The sequence below is a fragment of the Poecilia reticulata genome, chromosome 18 (genome assembly GCF_904066995.2).
Source record: "Poecilia reticulata chromosome 18, P_reticulata-male-v2, whole genome shotgun sequence".
NCBI classification, from domain to species: domain Eukaryota; kingdom Metazoa; phylum Chordata; class Actinopteri; order Cyprinodontiformes; family Poeciliidae; genus Poecilia; species Poecilia reticulata.
The window spans coordinates 3655122-3669470 of NC_088847.1; the positions used below are offsets into that span (position 1 = coordinate 3655122).

At 40.1% G+C, this 14349-nt stretch overlaps 1 protein-coding gene across 2 annotated transcripts; it reads right to left on the reverse strand.

Moving 5' to 3' along the window:
* Nucleotides 1–1899: 1899 nt before the first annotated feature.
* Nucleotides 1900–13812, reverse strand: alpk1 (alpha-kinase 1). Of its 2 annotated transcripts, XM_008435048.3 has the most exons (14): nt 13674–13812; nt 13040–13169; nt 12317–12471; nt 10636–10834; nt 10232–10291; nt 10067–10153; nt 9528–9604; nt 9327–9422; nt 9131–9241; nt 6883–8569; nt 6307–6454; nt 4601–4763; nt 2963–3149; nt 1900–2645 (listed from the first exon to the last, which is right to left on the reverse strand). In XM_008435048.3, the coding sequence occupies exons 2-14, from the start codon at nt 13143–13145 to the stop codon at nt 2449–2451; spliced, it is 3273 nt and encodes a 1090-aa protein (XP_008433270.2). In that variant the 5' UTR covers nt 13146–13169; nt 13674–13812; the 3' UTR covers nt 1900–2448. The 2 variants fall into 2 exon arrangements, with proteins under 2 accessions (XP_008433270.2, XP_008433269.2); XM_008435047.3 differs by lacking the exons at nt 12317–12471; nt 13040–13169; nt 13674–13812 and having other exon boundaries at nt 10596–10736.
* Between the last annotated feature and the right edge of the window lie 537 nt (nt 13813–14349).

The following is a 14349-nucleotide window of genomic DNA, read 5'->3' on the forward strand; positions in this document are numbered from 1 at the left end:
ACACTGCAATAAAACATCATAAAAGCCAGCGTCTGCATTATTCTCTGAAGGCTGGTTAATGTTCCATTCAGAGCACACGTTTAAAGCAGGTTTTTACTTTTAGTCGTTTTGTATTTTCTTAAATATTGAAATTGATTTCACAATAGAGGAACTTGAAATACACTCTTGAACCTCTTTTGGATCAATACGTGACTTTTCACTCAGTGGGTGGTTTGGCTTCCAGCATGGGACTGCAGTGGGTCAGGGGTGAACAGTGTTGTTTGTGCTTTGATTGGAAGGAGGCTCCTAACCTCAGGACTGGATCTGAGCTGATGGATGAAACCACAGTCATATGACTCAGGGTGTGTGTGTGACTATCACGGGACTAAAGCACCTGCAGTGGAATTATGCTGAATTATGTAATACGTGAACACAATTATAATACATTAACACTCATTGTGCAGATTGTGCAAGATGAAAATTAGCTTGTTTTAGATAACTTGGCTACATTTACATTATGATCTTGACCAATGTGCACTGTCCGTTGACACATTAATAAACTTGAAAAGTATGTTGTAAGGAATTTTGGTTTTTATAAGAGTGAACTGGGAGTTCTTCTACTACAGGGGTGTCCAAAGTCAGCCCTCATCCTGCATGTTTTAGTTCTCTCCCTGGTTTGACACACCTGCATCAAATGATGGCTCATTAGAGGCCTAAGGAGAACATCGACTTGCTAAGGAGGTTGTTACAACCACTAGGGAGAGAACTAAACATGCAAGATACCGGCCTTCGAGGACTGACTTTGGACACCCCTGTTCTACTACAAGGGTGTCCATAGATCTTGTAACCTCAACGGCCATGTTGAGGACTGAGGCCTTTGTACATGGTTCTATGGTTTACCACCATGGAACTGTTAAAGGCCCTCTAACCGTGGTAATCATTTACCACCGTGGTAAATGATTACCGTGCACCAATTTAAAAAATACTTATCTTTTAGGGTGATATTTTCATAGAGAAATAAAGTCTATTTGTTTTTCTGTGATAAACAAATTGATTTTTGTTTTTCAAAAATCTATTTGAAAAACAATAGACAGCTGTATTCACTATTTGCAGTGAATATAGTGAAAACCATTCTGCAACTTTTGCTCAGAAGCAGACAGGTGTCACAACTTCCTGTTCCATTCTTCTTCTCTGCTCTGCCCTTCCCTCTCCTGCTGGCTGCTGATTGAGCCCACCTGTGCTTCTGCATATCTAAACTCCGACTCTGTGATCTCTCAGCGTGACATTGTCTATCGTCATCCATGTCGTGGCCTTTAACAGTTCCATGTTCTTGTTGCTGACCGTGTTCCTGACCTCTTAAGCATGTAATTTACTCTGCTTTTGGCTTTTACTTTTCTTCATGCACCTGGATTCATATAACTGCCCCATGGATTTTGGATCTGTTCTGCCCCATCGGCCCAGGTTGCTGCTAACCCGTTTCCGGTTTCCAGCGTACAGCGTTCACTTCTATGCGATCTCGTGGCTGAAAAGATTCCAGCTAAAAGGACATATTCTAATCCTCTGAGAATTCAAGTTTGTTGATGTCCGAGCCTCTAGTACTTCCCGTTTTCACAATGCTTACTGTGCATTTGACCAGTCATTAACCTTCCTTTCTTTTCCCAGAGTCTGACCAGAAAGCTGATCACTAGAAGAAGTTACTGATCATTTATCACGTTTTGCTGTGTTAACAAAACTTGTTTAACCTTTCTGATGGTCTTTGTTCCAGGTCTGACTTGTACAGACATTAGTCCCCCATACATTGCTTCAACAACATTTTTGAATTCATTTTAAAAATTACAGGTTGATAATACCTTAGTTTGGCTATTTCGGCCCTTATGACAAAAAGTTCAGACACCGGACGTTTGATGTCAGGAACGAAGATCTGATCAGCAAAATTTATTAAAGTCACTGCTTCCACATTCTTACATTCCAATATTAACACAGACAGATTTTTTTTCTTTTAGCATTTTTAAAAGAAAATATACTCAAACAAAATGTCTTTTTTCTTCTTCCAAAAACTGACTTCTTCAAGTTTTGATGTATCATTTTTTTGCCTATATTGATAAGAAAATTCAACTGGAGTGGTAGAATTAAAGTTGGAACTAAAACAATTTAAATCGTAGTGCTCTGAACAAATGAACAAAACAAACGCTTACAAAAAAGCAGATTTAACACTTTTCTGGAGAAATATAGATGATGATAAAATGATGTGAAGTACTAAGCAATTAAACAGCTTTGAGTTTCAAACTACTTGCTTCAGTCTCAGCTGTTCTTACCATAGTGTTGAATCAATCAAACATATACAGATATTCAGAGTGATGTTGGAGGCATTTTCTATTATTATAAATATCTGATACACAGTGATTCAGACACCAAAAAATTAACAAAAATCATCCCCAGCATCAGTCAGTACATGTAACCTCCAGCTTTTTAAACATGTGACTGCAGGGTGAGTGGAGTGAGTTTGAGCAGGTTGCAGATCTCGTTGCAGGCTGGTCCATGTTGCTCTTTGCGGAAAATTGCCAGCCCCCTTTCACCAAAGTTTGAGGGCCCTGTGGGGGTCCTGGTGGAGTGAATCTGGGGGTCCGTGAGGTAAGTCAGACCTTTCCCATTGGAAGTCGTCCATCCTGTGGAAGAGGAAAAGTGCCACCTGTTCAGAGTTGCCTTTGATTAGTAGTAAGTGAAACATTGACCAACATAGTTGATGTGTATTTGCTTGATGATTTTGATGACATTTAGCAAAATGTAACGTTGATTGCTTGTTTCATAATTGCTGACTGTTTGATGTCTTCATGATTTGAAATGTTTGTTGCTGAAATGTCCTATACAAACAAACTTGACTTGACTAAAGTGCCAAATCTTTTTTAGGTATAATACACCTGAAGGCTGCAAATGGTTGCTGTGTTCATCCCTATGCAGTTATAGTTATGTACTGAATTGATACCTTGCAAGTCGACCACAACTTCCTTGCGACCAGAGAACAGGTAGGTGAAGTGTCCAAAAGCCAGACCATATTTCGTAGCCTCGACAGACATCTCTTTCTGCCCAGTGTTGTTGGTGAGTTTCACAAACTCTCCAAGCATGTACGGCTCCACGGTGATGCAGCCCACAATCTCATCACCGTTTAGGATCTAAGCACAAAGAAGAAATGGAGAAACCATCATTTCTTCACATCGACCTGGGTCTACCACGTCAATCCTCACCGCCAATTCATGACAACTGTGGAAAAAATGAAGAGACCATTGAACTCAAGCCCATTGAAAACCTCCTGGTTATTCCACCAAATACTGATTTCTGATCTCTTCCTGAGTTCAAAAATTAGTATCGTTTCTAAATGAATATGAACTTGTTCTCTTTGCATTATTTGAGGTCTGAAAGTGCTGCATTTTATTTTTGTTATTTAGACCATTTCTCATTTTCTGCAAATAAATACTAAATTTTTGCTTGGAATCTTGGAGACATGTTGTCAGTAGTTTGTAGATAAAAGATTGTTAATTTTACTCAAACATATTCCTATAAAAAGTAAACTCAGAGAAACTGATAATTTCTCTCAGATAATTTTCTGCAGTGGTCATATTTTTTTCCAGAGTTATACATGCTTCCAGCTGGTAAAGTCATTAGACACCGAGGAACAAATTTCCACTATTATGATACTCAACAATGGCTAAATCCTTATGACTGCAGCCAGTTAGATAGATTACGAGCTTGTCTTGAAAACCTGCTCTGGTTGCCCTAAACCAAACCACTACCAGTACATGCCTAACCCTAAACCTAAGCTAAACTCGATTCATCCATTTTCTTCCGCTTATCCGGGGTCGGGTCGCGGGGGCAGCAGCTACAGAAGGGAGGCCCAGACTTCTCTCCTCATCTCCCCAGCCACTTCTTCCAGCTCCTCCGGGGGAATCCCAAGGCGTTCCCAGGCCAGCCGAGAGACATAATCCCTCCAGCGTGTCCTGGGTCTTCCCCGAGGCCTCCTCCCGGTGGGAAGTGCCTGGAACACCTCACCAGGGAGGCGTCCAGGAGGCATCCTGACCAGATGCCCGAGCCACCTCAACTGGCTCCTCTCGACGTGGAGGAGCAGCGGCTCTACTCTGAGTCCCTCCCGGATGACCGAGCTTCTCACCCTATCTCTAAGGGAGAGCCCAGCCACCCTGCGGAGGAAACCCATTTCGGCCACTTGTATCCGTGATCTTGTTCTTTCCGTCATGACCCAAAGCTCATGACCATAGATTAGGGTGGGAACGTAAATTGACCGGTAAATCGAGAGCTTTGCTTTTTGACTCAGCTCTCTCTTCACCACGACGGATCGGTACAGCGCTCGCTTCACAGTAGACGCTGCCCCAAACCGCCTGTCGATCTCCCGCTCCCTTCTTCCCTCATTCGTGAACAAGATCCCCAGATACTTAAACTCCTCCACTTGGGGCAGGACGACCCCCCTGACCCGGAGAAGTTCACACATCTCACAAATCTTACTCCTGGGCCAAAAACAGCTGTTCTCTGTTGGTCCCCCCAACCTCGTATGGTTTAGGAAAACGGTATTTACAATTGATCAAATACAAAGCCACACACACACTGTGCTCACCAACAATGCGTCGGAGGGAATGTAGAAGATCTGAGCCAAAACTTCTTTATCGTAGAGACTCTTGTTGAATTCGGTCACATAGTACTGAGCTGTCATCTGGCGCTCTACATCGTTCAGGTGATACTGGATTTCTCTTGGCTTCAAGTAATCCTTCCCTACATAACTGCAGAAAATGTCCAGAAAAACCAGTCAGAGGACATTAGAGAGAACTCAGAAAGCATTAACAGCTTTTTTGCCTTTTTATCCTATGTTACAGTCTTAGTTAAAAATATTTCCATCAAATTTCTACACACAATTCTACTAAATATACCCCCTATTTTTTTTGTAAATTTGTTGAAAATAAACAATTAAAGGAGCAGTATTATGTAAAAGCAGCATTTTTAGCTTTACATCATGATATAATGTTATCCCTTCATCAAAAACATACCTGAAGTGTTGATTTGACTATTTCATGCATGTTCGAGAAATCATCTATCTCCAGTGACAACCAATCAGCTGTGTAAAACCTCTGGGGGGATTGAGCATCGCCTCCTCAGAGCTGCAGTTTCCCAACTTCTGATCTTCCACCTCACAGAGCAGCCCTCGCCCACTCAGCTCCTTCAGACTAGCCAGCAGCAATTAGCAAACACCTGGTGGAGCTCTGCATCTGCCAAGTTCATTACACGAGCTAATTCAGTGCAACGCTGGTAGAAATGTTACTAAAGGGTTATTAGAGGAGCCATGTTGCGATGACTTCCTGAAGGCGGAGTTTCAGAAAGAAGAGGAGTTTTTAAAGAGACAGATGACCAATTTCAAGGCGTTAAATCATGAAGTCAAATTTCTTTCAAATTTGAGATATGTGGCATTTTGATAACAACTGTCGATAACATGCTTACTTGATTATACTATAAAATACTTCTGTGACTGGAAAACACATAATACTACCCCTTTAAAAAACTAATTTTATGTTCATTCAGTATTCTTTTGATGTGGAAACGCAGATATACACTGGGGAAGTGAGGAACGTTAAGATTCTTCTGATTCACCTTGAAGCAGCAGCCATTTTGTAGCCCTTCTATTTCAGTCTCAAGCGTTTTGACAAAATTGGAAACATCTGCTGAAATACATTCTGAAACATGTATTGAAGTCCTTAAGGACAAGTTAGAACAAAAACCAGCTAAATGTAGTAGTTTTAAAGTAAATATTTATTTTTGTCTTTTCCACCAACTTCCTGTTTGCCCCAGGAGCCATTATAGCTGACAATGGCTGTTACTCAGCAGGGTTAGTTGTATCCTAGCTATAGCTGACCTTTGGTCTGAAACAACAGTTTAAGGAGCAATAGAAGTCCTCACCATTGGTGCCCCAAAATGTCTATAATTTTGTTGAAAAGACTTTATATCACTGTCTGGCCTACGTTGACCCCTTGATCCTGTCCAGGTGGTGGGAGACAGAAGGACTCCCACCCAAACCATGAAGCTATTGCTGAGCTGGAGCTCTCCTTCAGTGACATCCTGGGTGCACAAAAGAGTTTTATCATAGATCCTTCTGCTTGTGCTTCCACTTACTTAACTTGCTGCTGATACACCCAAATTTCCCCCATTGTGGGACAGGATATCCTATTCTATTCTAATTTAAATTTGAGGTTGCAGCCTTTTTGAAACCACGGTTTCTACTCTAAGCAAAATGTGACACGGAAATAGCATGATTATTTTTGTAGCATACCATACCTGCTTAACCTCTCCTCCTGATGCAAAAACTGAACCCATATCGCTCTTCTCTGTTTGCCCTCCATCTCCATCAGATCCCCGATGTAAACACAGGTCTCTCTGGCCGTCCACAGTCCTGTGGCCTTGGAGAACTTCAGGTGAAGAGCATCTAGTGGGGAGAATTGGCAGACATGCAAACTTTTATATCTTGTTCATGACAAGAGTCATTTATTGGGACAGGCTTTATGTGTGCGATCTTGAGCATATTCTGTTTTCAGGACCTGTGGAAGATGCTATATAGATAAACTTGACTTACACAAAACGTTAAAATGACAGCATAAAAACACCAAAATACTCAAGGAAATACTAAAAGCAGCAGGAAATTATAAATAGGTGCATCAGTCAAGAAGCCAATGAAGACTGTTGCGTACTTAGAACATTTTCATTTATGTTCTCATGTATATATTTTTTCATTTTAAGGCATATTATATATTTTTAGCATGACAATTGCATTGGTGAATATAACATTTTGAATCAACTGGGATTATCTACATAGATAATGAAGAGAAGTTCCTGTTATCACAGAAATAAACTTACTGTGGGCAGTTTGAAACTTTTGGAGTTGGAATAACTCTGTCTTGCTGTAGAGCCTCCTCTGCAGACATTCATGGCAGATTCCAGCCAGTAGAGCCTGGTAATCATGCTGGGACAATTCAAACTCAGGAGCAGCTGTTGTGCTGGGGTACAGACAGCTGTAGCACAAAGTATTCTTGTTCTGAGGTGCTTTTCCTGCAGAAGTCACTTCATCGCTTTGGTGCCCATTTTCATTGAGCTCCACCATATCATATGAGCTCTCAAAGCTCTCCTCAGAGCTCTCAGTAGTGGTGTTTGGGTCTGAAATCCTCTGTGAAGGATTGTGTTGGACCGCTGAGACTGTGCGGCCTACAGGTTTTGCAGGACTTGAATTGGCTGCAGGTTTTATATTTGAGTGAACATCATGCCTCTCTAGTGGTTTGTGATCTGTGATGCCACCAGGTGAAGAGCTGCTGTCAGAATTCGGTGTTTCCACGATGACGAAGCTCCCATCAGAACCTGAAGATCGACTCCTTGGTTTTAACACATAACCTGGTTGTACTTTTTCACACATGGGGGAGTTGTGGCCAGTTGAGATTTTTTCCCATGAAGACTGGGAACTAAAACTCTCACCAAAGGAACTGGAAGATGTTTGGAGAGGTAGTTGGGAATGCAAATATTCTTTGTTTTCCTCATTAACATCAGCCATACAGTCTTCGTCAAAGTCTTCTGTCTCTGTTTCGGCTTGAATTGCTTCACACTGTGGAAGCAGACTTGGGGTTTCAGGAATTGTGGACTTTAGGACTGGATGGGAACTATTGCTAGAGTTCTGGTTCTGTGGCTTTGGCTTATGGTTTTCATTAGCAGAGTGTGAAAAACTGTCATCATCATCATCACTCTCAGTGGGAATGTTGCTCTGATCGCTAATGCTTGCTCCGTGTCCACTGCCACTTCTATGAGCACCACTGCTGGGCTGAGGAGAGCCTGAACTACTGAAGGAGAGCTTCTGCCAAGACGATCCCAGGGGGTCTGTGCTTTCCAGGGTTGGAGCAACATTTTGAGACAAAAACACATTTGATGAATCCGAGCTTCTCGATTTTTGCTTAGATGCTTCTGTACCACTTTCTCTGCTGACTGTATCTAGGTTTGTATCCAGTGCTGTTAAAACTTTTGCCTTTTTGTCTTCGGTCTCCTTGAAACTTTTGGTGGCCTCACACAGCGATGCATGATATTTCTGAAATTTCTCCAATATCTTTGAGAAACCCTCCAGGGTGAAATTTACAAAGGAATCTTTGTCGTTTCTGTAGCTGTCTGGAATAAAAGATCCTTTATCTGAATTAGGGAATGGCTCCACACCCAGCAGCTGCTTGACTTTAGAGACGTGTTGTATAATTTTAACAGACAGGCCATCTTTGTCTTGAGTACTGGAATCACAATACTTATAGAAATATCCTAAAGCTTGCTGGCAAGCTTGAGCAGCCTCCTCTACAACATCCTTTGGAGCGTCCAGCCACTTGTCAGTGATGGTCATGGAATAGGCTGCCTTCAGGAAGGTGTGAAGTTCCTGCTGGCTGGTAACCGGGACGCCCTCTGCTTTGGTGAGAAGGCCGATTGCGAAGGCCTCTCGGGCCTTCTGGAGGAAGGTTGCTCTTTGAGAGGGAGGGCATGCTAGTGAGAAGCTGTACGACAACAAGCAGCTTCCTTGAGCCGTCTAAAGACAAACAAATAAAAAACAATTACAGACCATTCAAGGTTTTTTAGATAGTTACCTGGTTTGTCCTGACCAACGTTAGTCAAGTTTAAAACTCTCAACAGTTTCTAAATTTACATTTTCTCTATTAGTTGACACCTTTCAGCACAGCTGGCACATTTAGGACGGCACATTTAGCAATAGCTGCTCCTGAATCACAAGCAGCTTGTCAGTTATAGTGTGTGATTTTCTGGTTCATGTAATGACATTACTGGCAGTGGCCTAATTTCTATCTTTTTCCACTTCTCTTTTATCACGTTACCATATCATTCCCTCAGTATATCGAAACATTTTAGGAAAAGCGTCGGACCATCCTTCCTTGTCACATTGATTCCTTATGAATGGGTCCAATGACAAAAGTCAAAAGACACTTTATTCAGCACATGAAACATAACCGAATCAAATGTAGAAGTTTTCTGAGTCCTGGATGGCTGTTGAAAAACTAAGTGACTCTTCTATTGATAAGAGAAATGTTCCTGTAACGGCCGTGGTAACATGAGAGTGTTCATAGGCACAACATACCACATTCGTCAGCACGTAAAGTGAAGCGTACTGACTGTACACCACAGCCATCTTAGCTGCCTGGGCGGCCGAAAGAAGACGATGACTCCCAGTATTTCCGAGTAAAGATGGCTGAAAAATAGGAACAAATATAAATTACACTGAATACCAAAAATGCACAAGGAAAATAACTTTTTTTTTGGTTTCTTAAACTTACAAAATCAATATCTGGATTAGTTTTAAAAGAATGGAAGTCTTCATCACTCATGGACACTAATATGTTAGCCAGTAAGCCAAGAGAGGTCCCAATGCCCTATGAAACAAAGGTTTATAGCAATGTGGAATTGGGGCTAGTGAACACAACAGCTTTACAATAGGGTTCCAATGCATACTTTAGCAGTCTTATCTTTAATGTTACCTTCTTATCAGGCTGAGGGAGTGAGTAGTAACCAACCAGAGAAGCCCAGATTAGCTCTGCAGCCTGCAGCCACAGGCCTGAAATACAAAAAAGATTGTAAAAGCAGGACAGAAAACAAAAGCCTTTAACTGCTAGAGCTTGGAAGTAAATACAGGAGCAATATCCCTTTAAAACCGGAAGCTGTTCTGTTGTAGTGAGAGATAAAACACATTGTAAACACATTGTAACTATATATACATACACACACACAAACGTTAGCAAAGTATGTTTTTGTTGAAATGCAAAGGCTGTAAAAGCAAAAAAAACAACACTTCGTGAGATGTTTGAGTGTCACCTTGAAGACACAGAGTCAGAAGATAGTCAGGCGGAATCCTTTTATGCATTTATAAGAAGTTGTGATCTGACAGGAACATCTTTTTATATCTTGTTATAACAAAGTTTCTCATTTCAGCAAGCTACTGCTCCTGAATTTCCATACTAGTTCTGGCAGTTAGAAGCTTCCATACATGAAAGCTACTGCTCACTAATTTCAAACTCACCCAACTTTTGCAAAACCATTCCACGCACTTGAACACTGACGGCCTGAACAAGCACTTTGTCACTGTCACAGTGATAGACCCAACAACCTGAATGTCAAAGACAAGTTCATGCTTAGAGTTGGACTTTGGGCCTTTAAAACTGAATAAAAAGCTCTGTTGAACTACCTGTTGTCCCATTTCTATAAATCAAACTGCTCAAGATGGATTCGGCCTTTTGAAGTTTTCCTGTGGAGATAAGATATAAAATAATCAGAAAAAAAGTACAACACTAAATGAAATTATCAAAAAAGCTTTCAACCCACTTAATACCAATGAATATCATCCTGTCAGTGTAGATGTGTTTTTTTTTGTTGATTTGCCAATGAAATGGTTTGTTTCACAGTCAAAACACAGTAATACTAAATAACAATGAAAGTTGAGTTGTTGTTGTTGTTGCGCATTCTACAAACATAAAAATCAAAACTGTTGAATTTGACCTTTATATAAATGTCCAATTTTATATAAGGCATAAGATAAGGCATAAGAATACCAGTCAATATGTTCAAGCCCCTTCCTCCATCAGTAAATACCAGAGTTAAGGAAGACTCTGGCCACCCGTATGATCAGCTGAGGGGCTATGGGTTGTTCAGGGTAGCACCGGTTTAGGAGCTTGGTGATCTTTAGAAGTCGTCTGGATTCATCGATCCAGTAGAGGAATCGGTCCACCAGGAAGACCACTGCCAGGGACGTCTGTGGTTTCTGAGCCATGATGGAGGACTTCAGAAGATCCTGGCAGCAGATTAAACACACAAACTGCATGTAAGAGAGGCACGTTTGAATTCAAAGTGTTGTAAAAATATAGTCATACCCTGATGGATGACTTCTATGTTTGCTGTTTTGTCACACTGTTCAGATCAAACTAATTTTAAGCATTTCCGCTGTTTTTTTTCTCTTCTTTTTAATCTAGCGCTGTATTGATCGTGTACACTGCTACCACTGTCCCTTGGGCCATGTCTGCTTTAACTGTAGTGTGTTGTATTGAAAAGCACTGCATGCTGTACTGACTGTGACCACTAGATGGCAGGACCATTGTTTGAACCTTGTTATTGTGCAGCCAGTTAGAAACGAACTGCTTGACCCGAACTGTATCGTCTCTGATTCTGGTAACTTACATAAAATGAAGTATACTCATAATTATAGATGCATAGACCATAAAGTCACAGCACTCCTCCACTGGCAGCTTGAGGCACCCTGACCCAACATGTCAACGCTCTCAGTCAGTGGACTTTAAAAGATGGAAAGAAGAAAGAACAAAAGTGGAGCGGAGAAGGGAAAGAGGAAACCTCTACTCAGTTAAATGAGTAGAAACTGTCAACTTTTTCACAAAACAAGCTCTAGGTTAGTAACGTTGAATGAAAGACTATGAAACTGTTCAGTAAAGTTGATGAAACCTTTAGATTCATAATAATAATTCATAATCATAACATTTTTATGATGTAATCAACGGCCCAGATCTATCTTATAGCCAGAAAAAGATGCGGCACCCTTTGACATGTTTTCCCCCTGGAAAACGTCCCAGTTAAACGACGTTTAACTAAAGTTCTACGGGGTTCAGAGTCCCAGTTGAAGGGGTTTCAACTAAAAACCTAGAGGTTGGAGTCCTTGTCAAACGGTATTTTTGACTAAAGTCCCAGAGGGTTAGAGTCCCAGTTAAACGACGTTTAACTGAAGTCCTAAAAGGGTTTGAATGTTTTTATCTTTTTTAATCTTTCTCACTGTTTATTCAATGTCACATGCTGTTTTTATTTTAATTGTGTAAAGCACTTTGAAATGCATTGCTGCTGAAATGTGCTATACAAATAAAATTTGATTGATTGATTGATTCTGTAATACTGCAAATATTCTTTACAATATTGTAAAAAAAAAAGGAAAGTCTAATGTTGTAATGTATATTGTTTGAGATTTTACCTTTAACTCTTATTCTCATTTTTTTTAATCCAAGTTGTGATGGAACCATTTTCTTAAAAAGAACATGAAAGTGCAACACTATTTGTTTTAATTTCATATTTTGAAGTGTTAATAAAGTTGCTTTGGATAGCTTTTTCTCTCTTAAAAACTGATTGCTATAATCTTACACAGCATGTATTTGGTGTTAAAATTAGTTTAATGACTAACATTTAGGTTTGCTAAAAAAAAAATGTGAAAAGTGAAGGTGAAGGTCATGACTTTTCTCAGCCTGTGTTTGTTAGTATAAGTTGTCTTAAGAATTACCAAGAGTTGTTGCAGGTTTTTGCCGATGAGGTCATTGAGGTTGGTCTTGTCTGTGGGACTGATGGACTGCTTGTACTGCCACCTCTCTGGCACAAAGGGCCACTTCATCTGCTCTGCCTCCTCCAGCAGAGAGGCCAGTTCTTCACACAGAGACTCTACAGGATATAAAAGAGGAATTTCATAACTCCAGGAAAAAGAGTTAAAAACAAAGAGAATACTCGGGTTTAAAGCTGCACAACAGACTTCACTGTCAGCATCAGTTAGAAGTCCTGTTCAGGTTTTCTCCAGTTCTCCAGAACTTAATGTAGATGAAGGTTACAATTTCAACTTTAAGACTTATTTTAGCCAGTTTGGCAGAAAAATCCCCTCCAGTATCATCAGATTATTATCATAAGACATTTATTTGCACATAAAAAAAGACTCATACATAGTTCACGTATGCATGTTCATACATACTTAATAATTTGCCAGGCCATTTCAATGCAAATCTCTAAACATGAATTCTGAAAGGCGTTTCCATGGCCCAGTCAAAGTCCAGATCATAATCTGATTGATGTGATAAGCCTCTGAATGCGGCTCATAAAGTTTTGATTGCTTTAAGCAAAAAACAAAAAAAACAAAAACAAAAACAAACAAAAAGTAAACAAAAAAAAGATTTAACTCTAGTAAGAACAACATATTTAGTCCAGATGAAAAGCCATATAGCGCCACCGTGTGTCTGACCTCTGCAACATTTGTACTTCAGCTTCACAGAGTCAGAGACTTCAACACTTTTCGGATCTTCTTTCGCTGCGCTGATGCAATCCTCCAGTAATCCCCCCAACTCCATCCTGAGAAACACGAGCAGTGGCTGCTAGAGAAAAAAAAGAGGATTTCCTCCTTCTTAGAAAGAAATAATATAAATAAATAAACAACTATGTGTTTGGAAAGGACTGGAACAATTACAGTTTTGTTACTTTATAAAGTATGACACAGAAAAACAGATTGAAAAAATGAATGAAACCATCGAGAGGAAGAAAGATTATTTTATGTTTAAATACTGAGAAAACGCAATCAGTATTCATCATTAAACACTGTCTGGACTATAAATACAATAATTTGTGCTACAATGCATTACATTGTAAAAAGCTTTGAAAAACTTTTCCCTTAGTCAGATTACTTTAATTACCCATTGATCCCATGTACTGTACTTTGATCACGTTCAATAAAAACACTTTACGTTCAGAGAGAACAGAGTCACAGTGAATAACTGCTGTAGGACAAGATGAGCTTCAGGATCAATACGGCATAACTACATCCTGTTTTATTTGAAAGGAGCAACTTATTAAAATCATTTATAACAATAAAAACTACGTACCAAGAGTTCAGAGTTCCCGGTGACTTGACTTCCTGGTCAGGCAGGGCTGTAAAATGCTGCTTTCAATACTGTAGGAAATTAGATTTTCTCAGGTTGGTTTCTTTCAGTTTCAGTCCTGAATAAAACTATATATATATATATATATGTGTGTGTGTGTGTGTGTGTGTGTGTGTGTGTGTGTGTGTGTGTGTGCGTGTGTGTGTGTGTGTGCGTGTGTGTGTGTGTGCGTGCGTGTGTGGGGTGTGTGAGTGTGCGTGTGTGTGTGTGTGTGTGTGTGTGTGTGCGCGCGCGTGTGCGTGCGTGCGTGCGTATGTGTGTGTGTTACACACCCGTTTAGATTTAACTGCTTATTTATTTATTTATTTATTTATTTATTTATTTATTTATTTATTTATTTTTCTTTCTTTCTTTCTTTCTTTCTTTCTTTCTTTCTTTCTTTCTTTCTTTCTTTCTTTCTTTCTTTCTTTCTTTCTTTATTTATTATTTTGCTCTGGTAGATGTGTAGAATTATTTAGCGGGACAAAAATATTTAAACTACAAGCCAAACTTGGCCTGTGGACGAGAGTTTGACATTAGTCTTTCCAAAACTAAGAGGAAGCTAAGCTAACGTTAGCTTAGCACCACAATAAGAATCTCCTTTGCAGAGCGAGATGCATGACGGCTACAAACCTTTTCT

Bases quoted from the DNA above. Each gene is read 5' to 3' on its own strand.
- alpk1 (XM_008435048.3), bottom strand. From the start codon at position 13,145: ATGGAGTTGGGGGGATTACTGGAGGATTGCATCAGCGCAGCGAAAGAA. The intron at 8,570-9,130 runs GTATGTTGTGCC...GTTTGTCTTTAG, and splicing joins TTTACGTGCTGACGAATGTG to ACGGCTCAAGGAAGCTGCTT. The intron at 2,646-2,962 runs GTATCAATTCAG...CCTCTTCCACAG, and splicing joins AGTTGTGGTCGACTTGCAAG to GATGGACGACTTCCAATGGG.